The sequence below is a fragment of the Halichoerus grypus genome, chromosome 4 (genome assembly GCF_964656455.1).
Source record: "Halichoerus grypus chromosome 4, mHalGry1.hap1.1, whole genome shotgun sequence".
NCBI lineage: Eukaryota > Metazoa > Chordata > Mammalia > Carnivora > Phocidae > Halichoerus > Halichoerus grypus.
The window spans coordinates 65341938-65362971 of NC_135715.1; the positions used below are offsets into that span (position 1 = coordinate 65341938).

Here is a 21034-nt window from a genome sequence, read left to right on the forward strand (position 1 = left end):
CCATATAAAAGTTAGTTCAAGATGGAGCATAGACCGATCTATACTATAAAGCTAAAACTATAAAGCTTCTAAAATAGCACTGTTTATTTTTTTTTTTTTTTTTTTTTTTTTTTTTTATTTTTTTATTTTTTTATTTTTTTTTTTAATTTTTTTATTGTTATGTTAATCCCCATACATTACATCATTAGTTTTAGATATAGTGTTCCATGATTCATTGTTTATGCATAACACCCAGTGCTCCATGCAGAACGTGCCCTCCTCAATACCCATCACCAGGCTAACCCATCCTCCCAACCCCCTCCCCTCTAGAACCCTCAGTTTGTTTTTCAGAGTCCATTGTCTCTCATGGTTCTTCTCCCCCTCCGATTTCCCCCCCTTCATTCTTCCCCTCCTAAAATAGCACTGTTTAATAGAACTTTCTGCAATGTTAGAAATGCCCTATATCTGCATCCATTGTCCAATAAGGTAGCTGCTAGTCATATGTAGTTGTTGAGTATTTGAAATATGTCTATTGTAACGGGAAGTTAATTTTAAATTTTATTTAATTTTAACTAGTTTATATTTATATAGACTAATGGCTATATATGTCTATATAGACCAGTCTAATGGACTGTATTGGACAGAACAGTTCTAGAAAAAAGTGTAGGAAAATGTCTTCACAAGCTGAGGGTAGGCAGCCGTTCCTTAGACACAGAAATCAATAACCGTAAAAGAAGAGTAAATGAATTAGACACATCAAAATTTAAAACTTTTGCTATCAAAACACACCACTAAGAAAATAAATAGGCAAACCATATACTGGGAGAAAATATTTACTAAATAAGTATGCTGACAAAATTCTGGTATTACAGATAATACAGAACTCCTAAAGCTCAATACCAAAAAGACCTACAATCCAGTTAAAATGGAGATAAAATACTTGAACAGACACTTCACAAAGGAAGATATGCAAGTGCCCAATAATCACCAAAAAAAGTGCTCAACATAATTTTTTGTCATGGAAATGCAAATTAAAGCACAAGGTACTACCATGTATTCCTCAGAAAGGCCAAAATGCTAAAATTAGAACTACTGACAATATTAAATGTTGTCAAGGATTTGGAACAACAGGAACCCTCATACACTGATGGTGGGAATGTATAATGGTACTATTTGGGGAAAAGTTCTACCAGTTTATTATAAATTTATAAAATTAACCCATTAATTCTATTCCTAGATATGTTCCCAGAGAAATAAAAACATGCATTCACAAAAAGATGTACGGAATGATTTAGCAGTTTTATCCATAATGACCAAAAACTGGAAACAGCCGAAGTATTCATCAGTAAGAGAATGGATAAATAAGCTGTGGCATATTTATACTATAGAATACTGTTACTCAATAAAAAGAAACAAACTACTGATAATAAACAGCCACATGGGCAAATTTCAAAAATATCATGCTTAGTGAAAGAAATCTTACATAAAATGGCATATGCTGTAAGTTTTGATTTATATGAAGGTCAAAGACAAGCAAAACAAATGTGGGATGGAAAATATCAGAAATATTTTTGACCCTTTTCAAAGATTGGGAAGAACATAAAGAACTTTCTGGAGTTGTAATAATGTTAATTAGGGTTTTTGTTACATAGTTTTGTGCCTTTGTCAAAACTCATAGAATGGTACCCTTAAGATTTGTGTATTTTATGTAACTTTTATTTGAAAATAATTCTAGCTAATGATATGTTTAAGAGTTTAGTGCCTTAAGTTTACAACTTACTTTGAAATGCTTCAGTATAATACAATGGATTGATGTATGGCCAGTGGGATGATTCATATATGACAAAGCAAGGACAGTGAATGTTCATTGTAGATTCTAGGTAGGTGCGGTATATACATTTTCTCTGCACAAATCTTACTTCTTTCAACTTTTAAGAATTAAGATCCTAAATTCTTTCATTCTTTTTGTGTGTTTGAACATTTTCCTAATGAATGTTGGAAAAAAAATAATATGATTTTTTAGTATAAAAGTGACTTGTACCCAGCACAAATATTTGGGAAATATAAAAAAATAAAAGGAAGAAATAGTATTTTCCATAACCCAACCATCCAGAAATAACTATTACTTGATGGTTTCACTTTCTTTTTCTATGCTTTATTTTTACTTTGATGTCTATGATCATATTCTATATACTGCCTTGTATTTTATACTTGTATCCTATAAAATATCCTTTTTTTCCCCTAATAAGATTTATAGCTTTTCTTTTCCACTGCCAGAGGATTTTCTACTGAGTTAGTATACTATAGCTTACTTAAGTATCCATCTGTTTTGTGTGTTTAGGTTGTTTTTTATATCTTGCTGATATACTGCTGTAATGGATATCATTTTGCAAAAAGTTTGTTCTGTGTTTTAGGTCCTTGTAAGTGCAAGTACCATGTCAAAGGGTATGAAAAGTTTCAAAGCCCTTCATACACATCGTCAAATTGTTGACATTTTTTCTAGAATAGTCCCTGAGACACCTCTATAGAACCCTCAGAGCTGCTCAAAGTCCAATTAAAACATCACTGACCTAGAATATTTGAGTTATTCACAGGCTATATATCAAATTGAATTTTAAGATTTATTTTTTTTGGAGAGAGAGAGAGCGCGCGCATGTGCATACAAATGGGAGAAGTAGGAGGGAGAGAGAGAGAGGGACGCCTAGCAGACTCCCTGCGGAGCATGGAGCCTGTTGCAGAGTCAGTCCCACAACCCTGAGACCATGACCCCAGTTGAAATCAAAGAGTTGGATGCTTAACTGACTGAGCTACCCAGGTACCCCAAATTGGATTTTTTAATGGATTTTTTTTTTTTTTTTTTTTTGCCATTTTGAGGTTCAGAAAGGTTTGGTGACTTGCCAAGGATTCCTGCTGGTAATTGACAGAGCCACCATTTGACCTTATATATGTCAAGGTGCTATTCAGCCCAAAACAGGTGTTTAATAATGTTGGTTAAATGAACACATGCATAAATGAAGGTACCAAAGGCTTAGATCAAAGGCTTAGATTTATATTTCCAATGCAGTTCCCTTCAGAATTACGAAAGACTTAGGTTATCAGGCTGATACTAGCCTGAATGATGTTCTCATTTGCATATTGGTTATTTGTTCCATTCATACCTACCTCATGAGAAGAAAGCAGCTTTCTGATTTTTCTTTGGCTCAGAACACAGAATGACATGTAAAGCACATGATGCTAATTGATCTGATTTTGGAAATGTGGTCCAGGTCATAGTGACATGAGTATCTCCTGACTGTCTTCATCCGCTAGGCTTCTAGTGTGAATCGCAGAAGCACGTGTGTGTAGCATGCCATTCCCTTCTCTGAGGGAGGTTCCCTAGGCAGGGTCATTCTGCACACTGCAGGGGGCCTGGGGCTAGTGACCTGGGGCTACCCTCAGCACAGACATTGTACTTGACAGCAGTGTGAGCAGACGCCCCAGGAAGCTGTGGTTCCAGGGGCTGCGGAGGGTGCTGGCTAAGGGGGACACGGCCTTCCTGTGAAACAGAGACTAGATGGAGAGGGAGGCAGTTCCTCTGCAAACAAACCCAGGAGGAAGGATTGTTTGTCCTTGTGTACAAGGAAGAAAGTGAGACTAATTATTCCTGATTTATTACAATTCTCTGCTCAGAGAACGAATCAAGTATTGCTGTGAGCAACTGCGTACTCTGTTGCCATATATAAAGGGAAGAAAGAATGACTCGGCTTCGATTCTCGAGGCAACAGTTGATTATGTGAAGTACATCCGGGAGAAAATCCCTCCAGCCATTATGGGCCAGGTATTTGACTTCAAGCCCTTGAATTTTATCCTCATACATAGTGCTTTAAAGCCACAGTTTTATTTTTTATAATTGGAAATGTATGTGTGTTTGTGTATATGAAAAAATATCTATTTCTAAATAGATCTCTCTCTCTCCCTCTCTCTCTCTCTCAGATTACAGAAGTACTTCAGAGCAATAGGAGGTTTTGTAAGAAACAGCAGATGTCCATCCAGCTATCCCTTCCAGCCACGATCATGGCACAAAGGTATGATGAGGGCTCTTGTGAATTGGAAGCTGGCTTGTTAGTTTCCTCTGATGCTAACACTAGAAGTATTGTAGACAGGCACTGAACCCACCCATTGTGAAAATTCAAGTATTTATTAAGAATCAGTGAACTTAGGGCCACCTGGGTGGCACAGTCGGTTAAGCATCCAACTCTTGATTTCGGCTCAGGTTATGATCTTAGGGTTGTGAGATCAAGCCCATTGTGGGGCTCCATGCAGGGCATGGACCCTGCTTAAGATTCTCTCTCTCCCTCTGCTCTTCCTCTGCCCCCCACCGCCCCCCACGTGCCTGCACTCTGTCTCCCCCCGCAAAAAAATCAGTGAACTTTTCCCATTGCCAATGTGTGTCATTTAGTCACAGTGATAAAATATGTAATATTCTCAGGCCCATGTCCTTTCATCATTTGACTCACTCTTATTTCTTCTCTTGTTAATTCTGAAGATCTTAAAATAAGGCTTTATCGGTAGTGATGGTCGTGACTGGCAGACGGACAGAGGCAGGATGCATTCTAGCATTCCTCTGTCACAGGAGGTCATGGGCCCTGGAGCAGTCCAGCCCTATTTCAGTTGGGAGTTTTTAAAGAATTTGCTAGTACAAAATGTGACATGCCAAATGAATGCTTTCTTATTTAAATTTATTAGAATATATAAACAAAGAAAAACTATAAAGCAAATCATTCCTCTACATTCTAAACTATCATCATGAATCCTGTTCAACCATTTGTTCTTAGGCCTAAATTACCCATAGTGTAGGCTCCATCTGTGTTATTTAGAACTTGAATGATAGAACAGTTGAACTCAGCAGTGTTCATGTAGTCTTCCTTGAGAATTGTGTAAGGTGTTTTTTGTTTTTTTTTCTGCCCTTTTAAGGGAAAATGGTGTGTTGACAAGCACTTACTCACCTGTGAGAGGGATCAGATTCCTGGCTAATAAGTGCTTGAATGTGTACTCTGTTCCTGCCTCAGGGGGCTCCTTGGATGAAGCCGTGACAGGTGAGCTGCACCTGATACCCTGTGTGGTTGTGGTAGGCTTGGCTTGCGTGGTGTCCTGGACACCCTTGCACTCCCATGCATTCATTGCTGTAGCCAGGGAAAAGAGTGTAGCTAGAGTACTTTTGGTATTACCTGCTCGAAGTACAAAAGATGGCCACAGATGTTCATATGGTGTTATCTCAGAAATTGGGCTTAAAATTGACCATCATTTCCAGAAAGCTCATTTTCTTTTTATTGAGGAATAACTGACATATAACGTTATATTAGCTTCAGGTGTACAACATGATTTGTTATGTGTACACATTGTGAAATGATCACCACAATAAGTCTGCTTAGTATCTGTCAACAAGATTAAAATATTTTTTTCTTTTGATGAGAACTTTTAAGATCTAGTCTCTTAACAACTTTCAAATATGCAGTATAGTATTATTAATTATAATCACCATGCTGTATATCACCGTGACTTTTCTATTTTGTAACTGGAAGTTTTATACCTTTTGACTGGTTTCACCCATTTCATCCCCCCACCAATCCCCACCCCTGGAAACCACTAATCTGTTCTCTGTACCTATGAGCTCAATTTTTATATGTTTGTGTTTTGAGATTCTGTATATAAATGAGATCATACAGTATTTGTCTTTCTTTGTCTGACTTATTTCACAAAGCATAATGCCCTCAAAGTCCATCTATATTGTCATAAATGGAAAGATTTCATTCTTTTTTTATGGCTGAATAATATTTCTGTGTGTGTATGTGTGTGTGTATGTATTTATATATCTATACCAATCACATTTTCTTTATCCATTTATCCATCAGTGGATACTCAGGTTGTTCTTGGCTCTTGTCAATAATGCTGCAATGAACATAGAGGTGTCTATATCTTTTTGAGTTAGTATTTTCATTTTTTTTTTTGGATAAATACCCAGAGATAGGATTGCTGGATCATATAGTAGCACTATTTTAATTTTTTTGAGGAACCTCCATACTGTTTTCCATAGTGGGTACATCAATTTACATTCCCACCAACAGGGCACAAGTACATATCCTCACCAACACTTATTATTTCTTGTCTTTTTGGTAATAGCCATTCTGATGGGTGTGAGGTAATATCTTGTGGTTTTTGATTTACATTTCCCTGATGATTAATGATGTTGGGCATCTTTTCATGTACCACCCATTGGCCATTTGTATGTCTTCTTTGGAAAAATTCCTATTTAGATCCTCTGTCCATGTTTAAATCAGTTTGTTTCTTTGCTATTGACTTATAGGAGTTCTTATATATTTTGGATATTAACCCCTTATCAGATATGTGACTTGAAAATATTTTCTCCCACCCCATAGGTTTCCTTTTCATTTGGTTGATGGTTTCCTTTGCTGTGGAGAAGTCTTTTGGTTTGATATTATAGTCCCATATGTTTATTTTTGCTTTTGTTGCCTTTGCTTTTGTGTCAAATCCAAAAAATCATCTCCAGGACACCCTGTTTTCTTCTAGGAGTTCTATGGTTTCAGGTTTTATGTTTAAGTCTTAAATCTATTTTGAATTAATTTTTGTGTATGGTATAAGATAGGCATCCAGCTTCATTCTTTTGTATGTGACTGTCCAGTAGAAATCTCATCTTACTGATAGATGAGAAGCACATTGGTGGCTTTATTACATGAATAGAATCTAAAGGAAAGGGAAGTACTCAAATTAATTGAGCACTAACTATGTACTGAGCATTTAACATATTAACCTTTTACCTCCTTCACATCTTTGCTTAAATTGCTTAAATGTCACCTTCTCAGTGAGTCTCAACCCCTCAATTAAAACTGCATACTCCTTTCTAGCATCACATAATGCATGGGACTTCTTATCCACTTTCCCTACTGTATTTTTTTCATAGCACTTATTTCCTTCTAATATTCTTTATTTGGATATGTTCTTATGGCCTGTCTTCTCCCACTAAAATATCAACTCCATGAAGACAGGGAATTTTTTTTTTTAAGATTTTATTTATTTGACAGAGAGAGACACAGCGAGAGAGGGAACACAAGCAGGGGGAGTGGGAGAGGGAGAAGCAGGCTTCCTGCGGAGCAGGGAGCCCGATGCAGGGCTCCATCCCAGGACCCTGGGATCATGACCTGAACTGAAGGCAGACGCTTAACAACTGAGCCACCCAGGTGCCCCAGACAGGGAATTTTTTTTTTGCCTCTTTTGTTCATTGCTGTATTTCTAGTACCTAGAGCACTGATCAGCATGCAGTTGGTACTCAAGAAACCTTCACTATATGAATATTCCTTATGCAACAAATATTTCAAATTTGAGGCATTTTTGCTATTTGTGTTATAAAGTCTAGGCATGCCCATGTACTTGTAGAAATAAGAAGATGGAAAAAAGCAGAGCCAGAGTAAAAGAACACAACTACCAGTAGTTTGTGACTTTTCTATTCCTAAAGGTTACTCTTCACTGAGAAACCAGTAAAGAACTGAGCTCCTAATCTTCATGTTGAATGCTAGGTGACAGGACACCCTGACCTCTCTCTTCATTGCCTGAGTCTGAGGTCACTCTTGTGCTTAGTTCCTCGAAGGGATTCCACTCGCTTACCTCAGCACCTTCCCTGTGCTGGGAATGTCCTTTACATCCTCTACCTGTGGAACTCCCCATTCATCACTTAGTTCTCAGCTGTAACGTCCCTGCTTGAAAGATGGGGCCACGAGGACAAACAAGATGCATTCTTGTTCTTACGGAGCTGGCAAATCAGTAGCAGAGAGGGTCACAAAAGCAAAATACAATTCCTATAGTACTTTAAATACTGTAGTAGAGGCACTGTGCATAATATGCGGACATAGTAAACGCTGCAGGAACAAATGATGTTACTAGGAATGGTGACTAAAGTCAAAAATAGAATATAGCTCTCCTTGTTCTAAAGTCAAATAAGCTTCAGGGTGTTTTATTAGTCAACTTAGACTTTTCTCCAGATTTGGGGCAAAGGAGAGGAAAAGCAAAAAAGGGTAGCCATGAGCCATGGTTAATCTACTTCAAGTAGTTGTGGCTGAATATCACCCAGAACGATTAAATCAGCACAGATTAAATCAGAAAGAGGTCGGGCCACAGGCATATATATGCCTGTCAACGTTACTTCTTGAACACATAATGCTTACTTTTGCATTCTCACTGTTTATATTCTGCAGAAACTCTGAAACACTGTTTTCCTGGTGGTAAGTTCTGGCCTCTCTGTGCCCCAGCATGTCTTGGTTTTCATCACCTCAGGCAGCTGCTCCTGGGAAGACACAGATATATCAGGATCGTAGACCGTGTTCAGCCTGGGGAAGACCTTGAAGGTCATTGAGTCAGACCCCTCCCCCATTTTAATTTTATTTATATATAGTTTTCCGTTTGGAAAGCAATATTAATCCTTCACTAGCCCAGCTACGATAATCACTGTTCATTTTTAATGTATTTCCTTCAAGTCTTTTTCTTTTTTTTTTTTTTTTTTTTTTTTTTTTAAAGATTTTATTTATTTATTTGAGACAGAGAGAATGAGACAGAGCACGTGAGAGGGGGGAGGGTCAGAGGGAGAAGCAGACTCCCTGCTGAGCAGGGAGCCTGATGCGGGACTCGATCCAGGGACTCCAGGATCATGACCTGAGCCGAAGGCAGTCGCTTAACCAACTGAGCCACCCAGGCGCCCTCAAGTCTTTTTCTATGTATATTTTTCTACAGTAGTACTCATATTGGACATCCAATTTTGTTGTCTTCTTCTTTTACTTAACATTGTGTCATATATACTTTAATTTTTTCGTATGCAGCCCTTACCACCATTTTAATGGTTTTAGTGGTTTATCAAATAATTTCTAGAAAAATCTTCTTAACCATCCTCCAATTGCTACATTTAGTGTTTGTAGTTTTGTGGGGAAAGCAATTCTATATATACTATGAAAGGAAATATTTCACCATACATAGATTTTTCTATATTTTGGACTTTTCCTTGGGCTAGACACCTGAAGTGTGTGATGAATGAGTTTGAGAATGTGAGCACATATATAGCTCATAATGCAGGTTGCCAACTTGTTTTAGAAAGAACACTGGAACTGTTGATATCAGTTAAGTGTTCCAATGTCACTGTCACCACCTAGGTCAGTAAATTGAAGGCTGGATAAGTGAAATGACCACCCAAGGTCACCAGTGTCTGCTCATGTCTGGTTTGTAACACAGAAGCGCTGATCTAGTTCAGTGTTTAGATTTTATTAGATTACCTTTACCTGTCCTTTCCTTAAATCTCTGTACATATTTGCTGAAATGATTTTTCACAAATATTCTAGATACATTTGTATGTAAAGTGGACATAAAATTTCTTTACTTTCATTATTATTAATGTCCAATAGAAAATAAGTAGTTATTCACAGTGTTATTTCAGATTACATTGATAACATTCATAATATATTTTTATATCTTTTTCTGCCTTCTAGTTACTGTACAGAATATAGATATATAATTATACAACCCACTTCATTGATAGAAAATCGACCAAACTTTGTTTGTGACTGAATAGAGTTCTACTTTCTTTTTCTTCCTTCTCCTTCTCCTTCTTCCTCCTTGCTTCGTAGGGATCATAGGGATGGTCACGATTTTGATTATGATGAAAGCCACACACAGGCACGCACACACAAACACACACACACACAGGCACAGAGATCTGGTGCTCCTTGAAAATCTGTCTTCTGATAACACACTAACACTGATTTATAGTATGTGTATTGTGCTAACTGCCACTACTAAAAAGTTGACTGTGTTTTTCCATCAGCATTGGAGTATAAGAGTAGTATAAGCTTGTGACACGAGGAGATGAAATAGAAGACAATTTATTTCAAATACAGTAATTCCAAGTTACGGAGTTGTGAATACTGATGGATATTTGTTTTCTTTTTTATGAAAGGTCAGTCCAGCTCCACTTCAGAGAATGCAATTGGTGATATGTATAAAACTCGAATTCCCAGCAAAGCTCTCTCCCTTAATTCCTTCCATGCTGTCAGATACTATTCTAAAGTCATCCCTTCCTATGATGCAGCTGCTGTAACAAATCAGAACATTTCAGTTCATTTTCCATCAGCTGTGCCCAGAGTCTCAAAGTTTCTTCCTCAGCACTGCAATTCTGTGCTGGGCCAGACGTGCGCAACGCATCCCAACTGTCTGGTAAGTCTGCTGGGGTCTTAGGTCAGACGGATTCTTTCATTCCAGCCATCAGGGGCCCCTGGCTGGCATTGTGTTGCTCATACTCTGGTCAGAAGTCTCTTAGACTGGGACCAGGTGCGTTTAACCCAGGCTTGAATTCCCCATGCTGCAGGACTGGTATCTAGATATCCAGGATCAGTGAATCTGGATGTGGCACTGCTGGTATGACCTTAAGTGGCCAGATGGAACCTGATTTCCTCTAGAGCCCCTCCCTTTAGCCCTTCTCCTTCTAGGATGCCACATCCCACCTCACCAGCCTCACCCTCACCTGGCCCCTAACTGCCTGCTTCTTTATCTCTTCGGCTGGCAACAGCAACCATACTCTGTGAAAATCTGATCTTTCAACACCAACTAGGCTGATTTCAGATCCCAGATGTCCTCTTTTCACAGATATTTATGGAGCATCCCCTCTGTTCTAGCAGTGTGCTAAGCACCAAGAAGGAAGTGTATAAATAGATGGGATCCCTGCCTTAGTGTCATAGGGAAGTAGACATAGAAGCTAGAAATTGTGATCCACACTGGGGCACGTAGGAGGAGCACCCTAGTATTTGTAGTATAATCTAGAAGAAATACTACCTAAGCTGAGATCCGAAGAATAAGAATTAGCCCAGTAGAGCGGTCAGGAGTTGGAAGTGAACAGGGCAATAGCAATCTAGGCAGATGGATCAGTATATATAAACAGTGGTATCTTTTTTTTTTTTTTTGGAAGAACTGTCCCGTTCTAGAAGAAGACCCAAACCAGCCTGGCCTGTTTTAAATGGACTTCTGATAACCTTACCATAGTTGCTAATACTTTTGCATATTAATAATAGCTAACATGTTTAACTCAATTAAGTAATGTGCCAAATACTCTGTGTGCTTAATGTGGATGATCTAATGAATCCCTGGAATAATCCTTTGAGGTAGGTGCTACTATTATTTTCCATATGACATCTATAAAATGGGAATAATAGTGACCTTCCCAAAAAATATTTATGAGAAAAATATTTTAAAAACAGTTACAAAGAAATTTTGAAATATGAATTATCTACATCTATAATACTGTTGCTAACGATCATCAGTATACCAACAGGAAAACCAGGGTAAATGAAAAAGAGATTGTTTATCGTTCACCTACACTTCTGTGTGTAGTTTTTGTTGGCGAATTGTTGTAAGACAATAATTACTTTTAATAACAATAAATAATACATTTTTAATGGGTTTTTTCACCTGAAGATTTCATATGGTTTTATAAATCATTTCATATTGCTTTAAGACATAGGAACTCTATTTGTGACATTATGAGTAAGAACAGGCCAAGACTCAATTAATGTGGTTTTCTTTCCCCTTTGCAGCAAGAGTTTTGGGCATATTAATAGCACATGTTTGAAATTCATACTCTAGACCACCTATTGGGTGCAGTTTGACAATACAGGAAGAATGGAACAAAGAATGATCTTGAAAGCTACACCCAGAGACCTAATATCAAAAGAGCTTGCACTGTATGGCTTCTGATAAATGTGCTAAAAGCTTCTGCAGACGGATAGCAAAAGTGCTAGCCACCCGCTTTCACTTGTCTTCATATATACTTGGATCTCCCTAGCCAGAGCACTACAAGGACAAATGGCCTGGTGACCTAGACTTTTTTTTTTTTTTCCTCACGAAAGATTCCACAATTTATGATCCACTTGATAAAATGATAAGATTAGGAAGGTGCTTTGATACTCTGGCATCACTGAGTATAGATGTTGCAACCTGATTCTTATTTTTAGTATCACTGTGAATTACTGTCACTCATTTCTAGGTGTTATCTTTCTAGATCTGACATTTTAGAGTGCTTCCTTCATTATTCAACATCCAAACTTAGATGTCTTAGTTTGAGAGAGGTGTTTACCTCCTCGCTTGACTCCTAATGAATAAATTGATGTGTTTGTTTCTGTATTTCATAATCCCTTGAGTGAAATGGTAGCTAATAGGTAGATTTTCCTTTCTGGATCTTCAGTTACAGCCTAACAGGTCTTTCTTTGTTTTTCATCTCCTCCTCCCTACCAATATTAGGAAAGACTGCTGAAAATAAGGGGAGAAAAATATTTGTTTTATATTTCACCGAAATGTTCTTATGCATAATATAAGTTTTATTGTTAAAGAAAATATTCAGTTTTGACCCTGAAAATGGTAACCTGTTTTTGTTTTGTTTAATAAATATGTGTTCCCTCTTTTAGTAGTACAATGTAGGGAATTTAATTTTACTTTTTGAAAAGTAAGATTTTTGAAAAGTTCAAAAATTACTTTAGGCATAGCCTAATTTTTATGTTAAAATTGTGTAACTTTTCTTTGAGGATGCCATGATGATGGAACCTGTGATGTTTGAAAAACTTTATAAAGGAACTAAAAGTTTCCTACTAAGATTCTATGCTTATTATTACAAATGTGTGCCCGACTCACTTGCTTTTAGGAGTGATTGCTTTGACATTGTAAGAGAACCTGTTAAGGTATTTTGGGCACTCAGGACTACTTCCTGTGTTCACAACTGGTCTTAATTGTTACTGGGACTTTTACTTTGCATCGGGATTTCCCTAGGTGCACATGAGGATCTTGAGAGACAGTCTGTGGCTGGGAACTCAACAGAAGACCTGAGGAGTGCAAGCCATACATCCTGGCTCCTTGCTGCTCTCAGTCCCCTTTTCCTTTCAACATGAAGAGCAAGGCTACTAGATCCATTGTTAAAGCTCTGTTTTTTCCAGTGCTGCTTCCCATGATCCTGAACTTCATGCAGGTGTCCAAATTTGTTTCTAAATTATGCTCTTCCAAGTAAGTTCAACTCTCAGCCTAGGAGGAAGAGTTAGTTGAGCCTTAGCCCATAAAAAAAGAGCAGGTTTTTCCTTTGTAGAATCAACTTGGCTGGTCGTGAGACAGTGGCAGTGTTATTTTTACAATGAAAAAGGTGCAAGGAGTTTGCCTAGAAAAAGTGACAGCTTGCAGGTTTCCCACTGGTGATATAACAGACATTGTCCCTGTTTGAACAAGGAGGAAGGGCAGAAGCAAACATTTATTGAGCCCTTTCTGTGGCCCAGGGAAATTACTAGACTTTTTCTTGAGGAGAAAGACTTAGTCTACCTCACTTCTATATCCTCAACGTCAGCCATCTTGCTGGATGGATGATGGATGGAGGCACAGGCGCTTGGATGTGGAGCCAAGAGATATAAGGGTCTGAACTTGAGTAATGGCTATGAGAAAGGAAAGCAAGAGAGATAGTCAAGCACTTAGGAACCCGTTTGAAGTAAAGACAAATGGGAGAATGGAAGTTGATGTTTAGCCATCACTATAGTTTTCATTAATAGTTTATCAGTCTGTTTACATCTATTTCCTTCCCCTCTTTTCTAATATATGAGTTAGGTGGTCTCCCAGCATGGCAGAAACGACAGTACTTGGTAATGTTTATAAACACAACTATTGTATGTTTAAAGGAGAACACTCAAATGTTGAATAACTCAAGAATTATCCAGTCATGTATTAATTTGTTCAGCAACTATTTATTTGAGAGGCATTGTTTTAAATGCTGGGAGCACAACTGTATGTGAGGCATGGTCTTTTTTACCGTCTACATCCAGGAGCTTCGAGTCTACTGGGAGAGACAGGAAAACAGAATTATGGTGGGGTTTGGTGGGTGTTATGACAGGGGAAAATGTAAGGTACTACTGGGTACCTGTAAGCATCAGGCATCCATTCAGGGGACTCATGGGAGGCTTTTGAGGATAGTAACATCTAAGATATCCTCCTCTCTGAAGTACTTGCCTCCTAATGTTGTGGTGAAGGTTAGACGAGATATGTGTACAAGTCCCTAAAACAGTGCCCTGGCATATACAAAGCATTCAATGCCGGGTTGTGATAATTGTGGTGATAATGATTAAGCTGAGATTTTAAGAACCAGGAGGCATAGCTAAGCCAGATGGCGGAGATGTGGGGACTAGTGAGGGAGATGAGTTTTCAGGCAGTGAGAACTGCTTTTGCAAAGGTACCAAGGAAAGGATTGCATAGCACAAATGGAGGAGTAAAGGAAATTCCACAGGGCTGTTCATGGAGTTCAGGTGTGGGATGGAGAAAGAATGGAGCAAAGAGGACAGCCAAGGGCCATGTGATACTGCCTTGATTGAACTTACCATGGTGCTCACTGCTGTCATGATATTGACATAATCAGATTTTCATTTTAGAATCACTGCTCTGGCTTCAGTGAATTAAAGGCAGAATGAATTGAAGGGGGCTAAAACCACTTGGGGGAAGGGGGTGGCTGTTTAGTAATTCAGGCAAGAGATGGCCAGAAATAAGTCATTGGCAGTGGGAATGAAGAGAAGTAGACAAATCTGATTAATGTTAAGGGGGCAGAGTTAGCAAGACTTGGTAGATGTTCCGGTATGGGGGTTGTGAAGAAGTAAGGCTAACACCTAGGTTTCTGGACAGGTAGTACCGATGGCCACTGAGGGAACAGGGAAAGAACATTTGGAGATCTGGTGCTGGAAGATGACAGTTGTATGTGGGGACATGTTGTGTGTAGGGTATCCGTATGGAGGTAGCCAAGAGGCATTCAGATTTGGGTAGCAGAGGTGGGAGATCTGGATGAGAGATGATGTGGTCTGCAGAGTCATCACCCTGGGATGGGGGAATGTTAAAGTTGGGGATTCAAACATTAAATGGTGGGATTGGCCTGGATGACTCATAAGGGCCTTCTAACCCTGCAATTCTATTATAATTCATCATAAGGAGTCACTCGGGCAGGCCCATGGTGTTTCATGGCATTGTAAGTTACCAGAGATTCGAGATGCTCTGGTAAAACCCTCAAAGGCAGAGGGCACAACTTGCCAGTGGCAGCTGTGTTTGTTTGCTGGTTGTTTTTTGAATTGTGGGAAGTTTCTCTGAATCTCTAAGTTCTGAAAAATTCAAAACTCAGGCAATACTAGGTCTATTTCTAGTGTGACAAAATAGCAACCAACTGCTCAGGTAGGTAGTGCCTACCCCTCTTTGTGGGGCATCAGTTTTACTCTGGTCATTTCCCACCTAGCTTGCCTCATTCATTGAAGTGACTCACCTGGTCTCTGTAGGTATTCTGGTGTGACTCCCATATAGGGAAATCACTTTGGGGAAGGGATGGGGGTGGGGCACAGCATGTTAAAATTCAGATTCCCAGGCCATACCCCACAGGGTCAAATTGGTAGACTTGGCTGGGCTAATACTCAGGAATCCACATTTTAACACGGCCAGATGTGTTGTGGGTATCTGATTATCCTACTTAAAAACCCAAAGGACATAGGGACACCTAGGTGGCTCAGTCAGTTAAGCGTCAGACTTTAGATTTCAGCTCAGGTCAGGATCTCAGGGTGGTGAGATTGAGCCCTGTGTTGGGCTCTGTGCTGGGTGTGGAGCCTGCTTGGGATTCTCTCTCTCCCTCTGCCCCCCCCCCCAACTTGTGCACACACTCTCTTTCTCTTGTCTGTCTCTAAAAAAAGAAAGAAAGAGAAAGAAAGAAAGAAGAAAGAAAAAGAAGAAAGAAAAAACAAAAAACCCAATGCACATAAATGGATGCAGATACTCATAGAGGATACATAAACAGAATAGACAGAGAGTAAAACCATACATCACTGACTTCCAAACCTGGCCGTGCATCATAAGCACTTGTAGATTTATGAAAACTATACATATCAGGACTCCTGTCCCAGAAATTCTGATTCCATATCTCTAGAATGGGGCTTAGTACCCAGAATAGAATGATTCTGATAGGCAGCCAGGTCTGAGAGCCACTGTTAGATTTATAACCTGCTAATCACATGTATGTTAAGGGCTGATGTCAAGAGGTGAAGCATGAGGAGCATAGCTCTCCTAAACTAGATAGGTCGGCGTTGAGAGAATAATTACTTCCACACTCGTTGATTAAGAAAGGTTTTGCTGAGGAGGTGAGTTTCAGAAACTGCTTTGGTGAGTCAGATAATTAGGTAAAAACATTTCATGCCCAGAGTATAGCTGTGGGAAAACTCAAAGGTTCAAGAGCAGACCCAGAGAGTTTTGAGTAAGTATAACTATGAAGAGTGAAAACCAAAAAAAAAGTAAGGGAGGGTTTTGCTCCCTTTGGTTCATATTGATGACAGTGGAAACTGCTTACATGAAGGCAGGTGATTTCTCATTTTTATTAAATCTTTCACATTTTATAAAATTACTCTAAAGCTATTGTTAAAACCAGAATGCCACTTTTGCAAAATAATATTGGAAAACATGTCATTTCTTTGAATACTTGACATTGACATATCATAAAATCTTGAGGCCAGAATCTGTCAATTTTCTGTGCAACTCTTGGGCACACCATTGGTTTTCTCTTTTTCCTTCTGCCAGTCTCCCTGTTACATGGAATAAGGAAGCCGGAAGCCCACGGATCACCTTGGTTGATCCGGTATCAAGAGCTTGTTTCATCACCACGGAAATATGACACTCCCATGGAAGACAGCAAAACCTCTTATTTCTGTATTTTTGAAGGTTCTTTTTACATCCCAGAATAATGTTCTTTCTGAAAACAAAAAACAGGAAGACACACACGTGATCACATTACTTAGTATCGTGTATGCTGCTGAATTTTACTCTTCAGACTCCAGAAAAAAAATTTTCCATATTTTGCTGGAAACAAAGATTTCTAGAAGTCAGATTATAAACTAGGTGGGCTTGAGCACTGCTGGGAGAAACTTCAGGGAAACAGACTTCAAAAATGCACAGATAAACTTGTTCTGAAAAGTCTGCTAAACCGTATATCCTAAGAAGTCCCTGCAACCAGATATTCCTTTCCACTTATTTCTTCCCCAAATAGTCTTAAGGCTAATGTGAGGGTGTTGGGAGGAGTGTGTTTTTTCAAACACTGAATTCTGTCTCCTTTCATCCTGTCTCAGGCTATTTTCTTGTGTCTCAAAATAATAGCCCAAATCTTTAAAAATTCTAGGGTTTAAGCCTTATGAGACCCCATGCCACTTTTAAACCCCAACAAAAGATCTCCGTACTGCAAGTACTGTGAAAAGTCCTTGCCAGTTATTTTCCCCCATAGATCTGAAGTTGATCTCAGTTTTGAACTAGAAACTCCTGGAAAGGAGAAAATCTTTCCCATAGCCATGTGTATGTCGGGGTAGGTGCAAACGAGAATAAACATTGATTTTTCCCCCCCGCTTAGGCTTTGGTCTCCTACTGTGTTTCTCATGTTGTGGTATTCTAATACTCTTAAACCTGTTGTTTATAAAGCATTAAGGGGTGAAAAACCCATAGGATTCACTTCCCTATAAGTAATTATGTTTTTAAAAATACTTTTATTTACTATAATCAAAAAAAGCCAATGTGATTGAAGCATTGGTTTTTATCTCCTCATGGAGCACTATAGACCTACTCTTTTATGATATCTAATTGGTAAAATAATGATTTTAAACATCTTGCTAAAAAGACATTCCAGACTTTTTTCCAGTGTAAAAGGAAGTTCAATTAATTTATAGGGTTAGTGAGTCCAGACCTGGACAAAAATGCCTCTAAGCTTTTGATAGAGTCAAAGGAAGGGGTCAGGGGGGAGATATCAATTAAGCTATTTCTTTTTCTTTAGAAGTAAAAGATAGTGTTTGAGAAATTTGAACATATTATCTTGGCATTAAAAAAGCCTTTTTAGGGGCGCCTGGGTGGCTCAGTCATTAAGCGTCTGCCTTCGGCTCAGGTCATGATCCCAGAGTCCTGGGATGGAGCCCCGCATCGGCTCCCTGCTCTGCGGGAGGCCTGCTTCTCCCTCTCCCACTCCCCCTGCTTGTGTTCCCTCTCTCACTGTCTCTCTCTCTGTCAAATAAATAAATAAAAAATCTTTAAAAAAAAAAAAAGCCTTTTTAAAGGGTTAATCCTAATCTTAAGTAACTGAGAAACGACTGCAGGATTTGTTCTGAGCTCAAAATACTCCCTTGCTTTCTTGAGTCATGTGAGAAGAATTGTATATGGGGAAGGGAATTCCTTTCTTGACCATCACTGCCCTCACTCTCTGTAGCAAGAGCTGAGTTTCAATGTAAATATTATTACTGGCCACAAGACTTCCCAGCTCCTTTTTAAAAACCTTTGCCACAGAACCTGACTGGCAGAGAATGTGTTTGTACTTAGTATCACTATCAATTCTCCCTAAAATGGAAAACAAAGGATGCAATAAAATGCTGCTCTCGGGGTGGGATTGTGTCAGCCCAAGGGGCAGTTACAGGGAGATCATGTTGAAGGATTTGTACTTACAACCTTGGCTCTGGTCCAGCTAAGGCTGGGAAAAATACTCCCAGTTCCCCAGCTCTGCAGCAAATGATGTAAATTCACTCTACAAGGAGGCACGTCCTCTGGCCTTGTTTGGGGGAGATGAACTTGAAGGTGCTTGTATGAATGGTTTGCTTGTTGAGGCTCAAAATAGATCACAGAAAGAGGGTACCTAACCAGGTTAACTGCATTAGAGAAATGGAGTTAAAATGTTAAATCTCAGCTACTAGAATTGGCTTTGTGTCATTTGGGTGTTTCCTTCAAATGCTAATGGCAGCTCAAGAATACTAATCAGATCCCATTGGCAAAGCCAAGCTAGTCACAGTGGGCTTCCAGCTGCAAATTCTTTTTCACTGTCTACACATGGATATTCTGCTACCCCTTAAAGGCAAGGCCAAGCCATGGGTGATTGTGTTCCTTCTGTGGCCAGTCCAGGCTTCCCACAGTATGTCCCTAATACGACTTGCTCTTTTACATTTCCCTGGCCCTCACCTCTTCATCATCAATGCCTGATGCTCTTGCTCTGTTCAGCTCTGGATGACTGCCTTACACGTGGGCCCCTAAGCTTCCCAGAGTGGTTGAGTGTCTTGGAAAAAGCATGAGGTTAGAGGTCAGAGTGGCTTGATTGAAGCCTAGTTCCACCACTTATTAGTGGCGTAAATTTGAGCTAATTATTTACTTAGTTGCACCTGTTTCCTCTTCTGTAAAATGCAAGTGACAGTATTCACTTAGTTGATCAGGTTCTGAGGACTGACGATAATGTGTATAAAGTTCCTGGCATGCAGTAGACCCTCCCTAAGGGGTAGTTGCTATTATTTTGCTGCAAGAGAATTTTTGCTTCCCTTCCTGCAGCCTCTCTGCTCACCAGGACAACGTCTACACAGGAGGAAGAAGAATCACAGTTCTCAATATCATTTCATGCCACTCTTCCAGCTTTGTAGGACCCAAAAGAGTGAGGGTCTCTCTCAGAAGCTGCCTTCCTTCCTCTGTGACTAGCCGGAAGAGCAGAACACTTATATTTGAGACCCTCTTCCCCATTGCCCACCACTTCCCACACCTCCCACCAGAGTCAGGCTGAAGCATTTTTGTAGCAGGGAGGGAATAAGCAATTTGGATTCTCCACATGATTCTAGGGTTGTTAAGGAGCCTACTCCTGGGTTATTCATCTCCAGGTCCAGGGTTTCTCTTCCACCATCATATGCCAGCTTTAGGGTCTCATTTATGTGAGAGGCAGCATGGCACATTTGAACCCCAGCTCCATTGCTCTGGTCTTTATTCAGGGCTCGTGAGTACTCAGTTTCTCTGAGCCTCATTTTTCTCATCTGTGGAGCTAATACCTAACTTGCAAGTTTGTTCTGAGGGTTAGAGAAAATGCACACAACATGTCATTGAGGATAGCACCTTTCCCATAGTAGGGGCTCAATAAATAAAACAAATTGCTCGTTATACTTTCTTACTCCCTTTTGCACAAGCTTCGCTCTCTGCCCCTTCTTTGCTGAAAGCATGCAGCATCCCACTGGTCGTTTCCCCGCATAATTTCTGCTTTCTTGCCCTTCTTATTTAGACCCACAGACACCATCAACCAACACTAACCATTCGTGCCTTTTTGATCTTATCAAAGATTTTAATTTGTTTTATAAGAGTAACATGGGTTTATAACATTGAAACAAAATTGTATAACATAGAGTAAAAATCTCTTTCTTCCCCTGAAATCGTGCTCTCTCTGGAGGTAACCGCTCTTAACAGATTGGTATGTTTCCTTCTGGATTTTCTTTTATGCACACAAAAACATATGAATTATGCACGTGGAAAGACATTTAGATTTCTTACAAAATTAGAATCATAGAATACTGTTCTGCATTCATTTTTTTCCCCTACTTAGCTTGTTTATGGATATTTTCCATACCGGTATGTCAAGACTTCATTCTTTTATTTAATTATTTATTTATTAAAATTTTATTTATTTATTATGACAGACAGAGACAGACAGCGAGAGAGGGAACACAAGCAGGGGGAATGGGAGAGGGAAAAGCAGGCTTCCCGTGGAGCAGGGAGCCCGATGCAGGGCTCGATCCCAGGACCCTGGGATCATGACCCAAGCCGAAGGCAGACGCTCAACGACTGAGCCACCTAGGCGCCCCAAGACTTCATTCTTTTAAATAGCTGAGTTTGTGTTCTATTTTAAGAATATCTCAAAATATATTTAACCAGTTTCCCAATGACAGATTTATTTTTTCTTCATTTTTAAATTTTTTTACAAACTATTACAATAAACAACATAATTATATCTCTGCATGATTATCAAAATATATCTGTGTGATATATTCAGCCAAGAAATACTTACTGAGAACCCTCCACATAATAGGCACTGTTCTAGCAAACTCCTTAACTTCAAGGAGCTTAATTTCTAAGGGGGCAATACCTGAAATAAATAAATATAAAATGCCATGTCAGCTAGTCATGAGCTGTGATAAATACCTTAAGGAAGAGAGAAAGTGGG

General features: G+C 39.2%; 1 protein-coding gene and 1 long non-coding RNA gene across 6 annotated transcripts in view; one reads left to right on the plus strand and one right to left on the minus strand.

The window, feature by feature from the left end:
• Window positions 1–21034, plus strand: part of SOHLH2 (spermatogenesis and oogenesis specific basic helix-loop-helix 2) — an 80333-nt gene that overhangs the window by 39861 nt on the left and 19438 nt on the right. For 2 of the 5 annotated variants that reach the window (XM_078070452.1, XM_078070453.1), the window contains exons 7-9: window positions 3649–3796; window positions 3952–4043; window positions 4933–5054. In XM_078070452.1, coding sequence (XP_077926578.1) covers window positions 3649–3796; window positions 3952–4043; window positions 4933–5054 — 362 coding nt within the window. Of the gene's footprint in view, window positions 1–3648; window positions 3797–3951; window positions 4044–4932; window positions 5055–9970; window positions 10228–10975; window positions 11169–11600; window positions 12648–21034 lie in introns of those variants that run through there. The other 3 variants (XR_013447016.1, XM_078070450.1, XM_078070454.1) reach the window with 3 other exon arrangements.
• Window positions 16393–21034, minus strand: part of LOC144381589 (uncharacterized) — a 47128-nt gene continuing 42486 nt past the window's right edge. The window contains exon 2 of the long non-coding RNA XR_013447017.1: window positions 16393–16795. This is a non-coding gene — a long non-coding RNA (uncharacterized LOC144381589). The remainder of the gene's footprint in view (window positions 16796–21034) is intronic.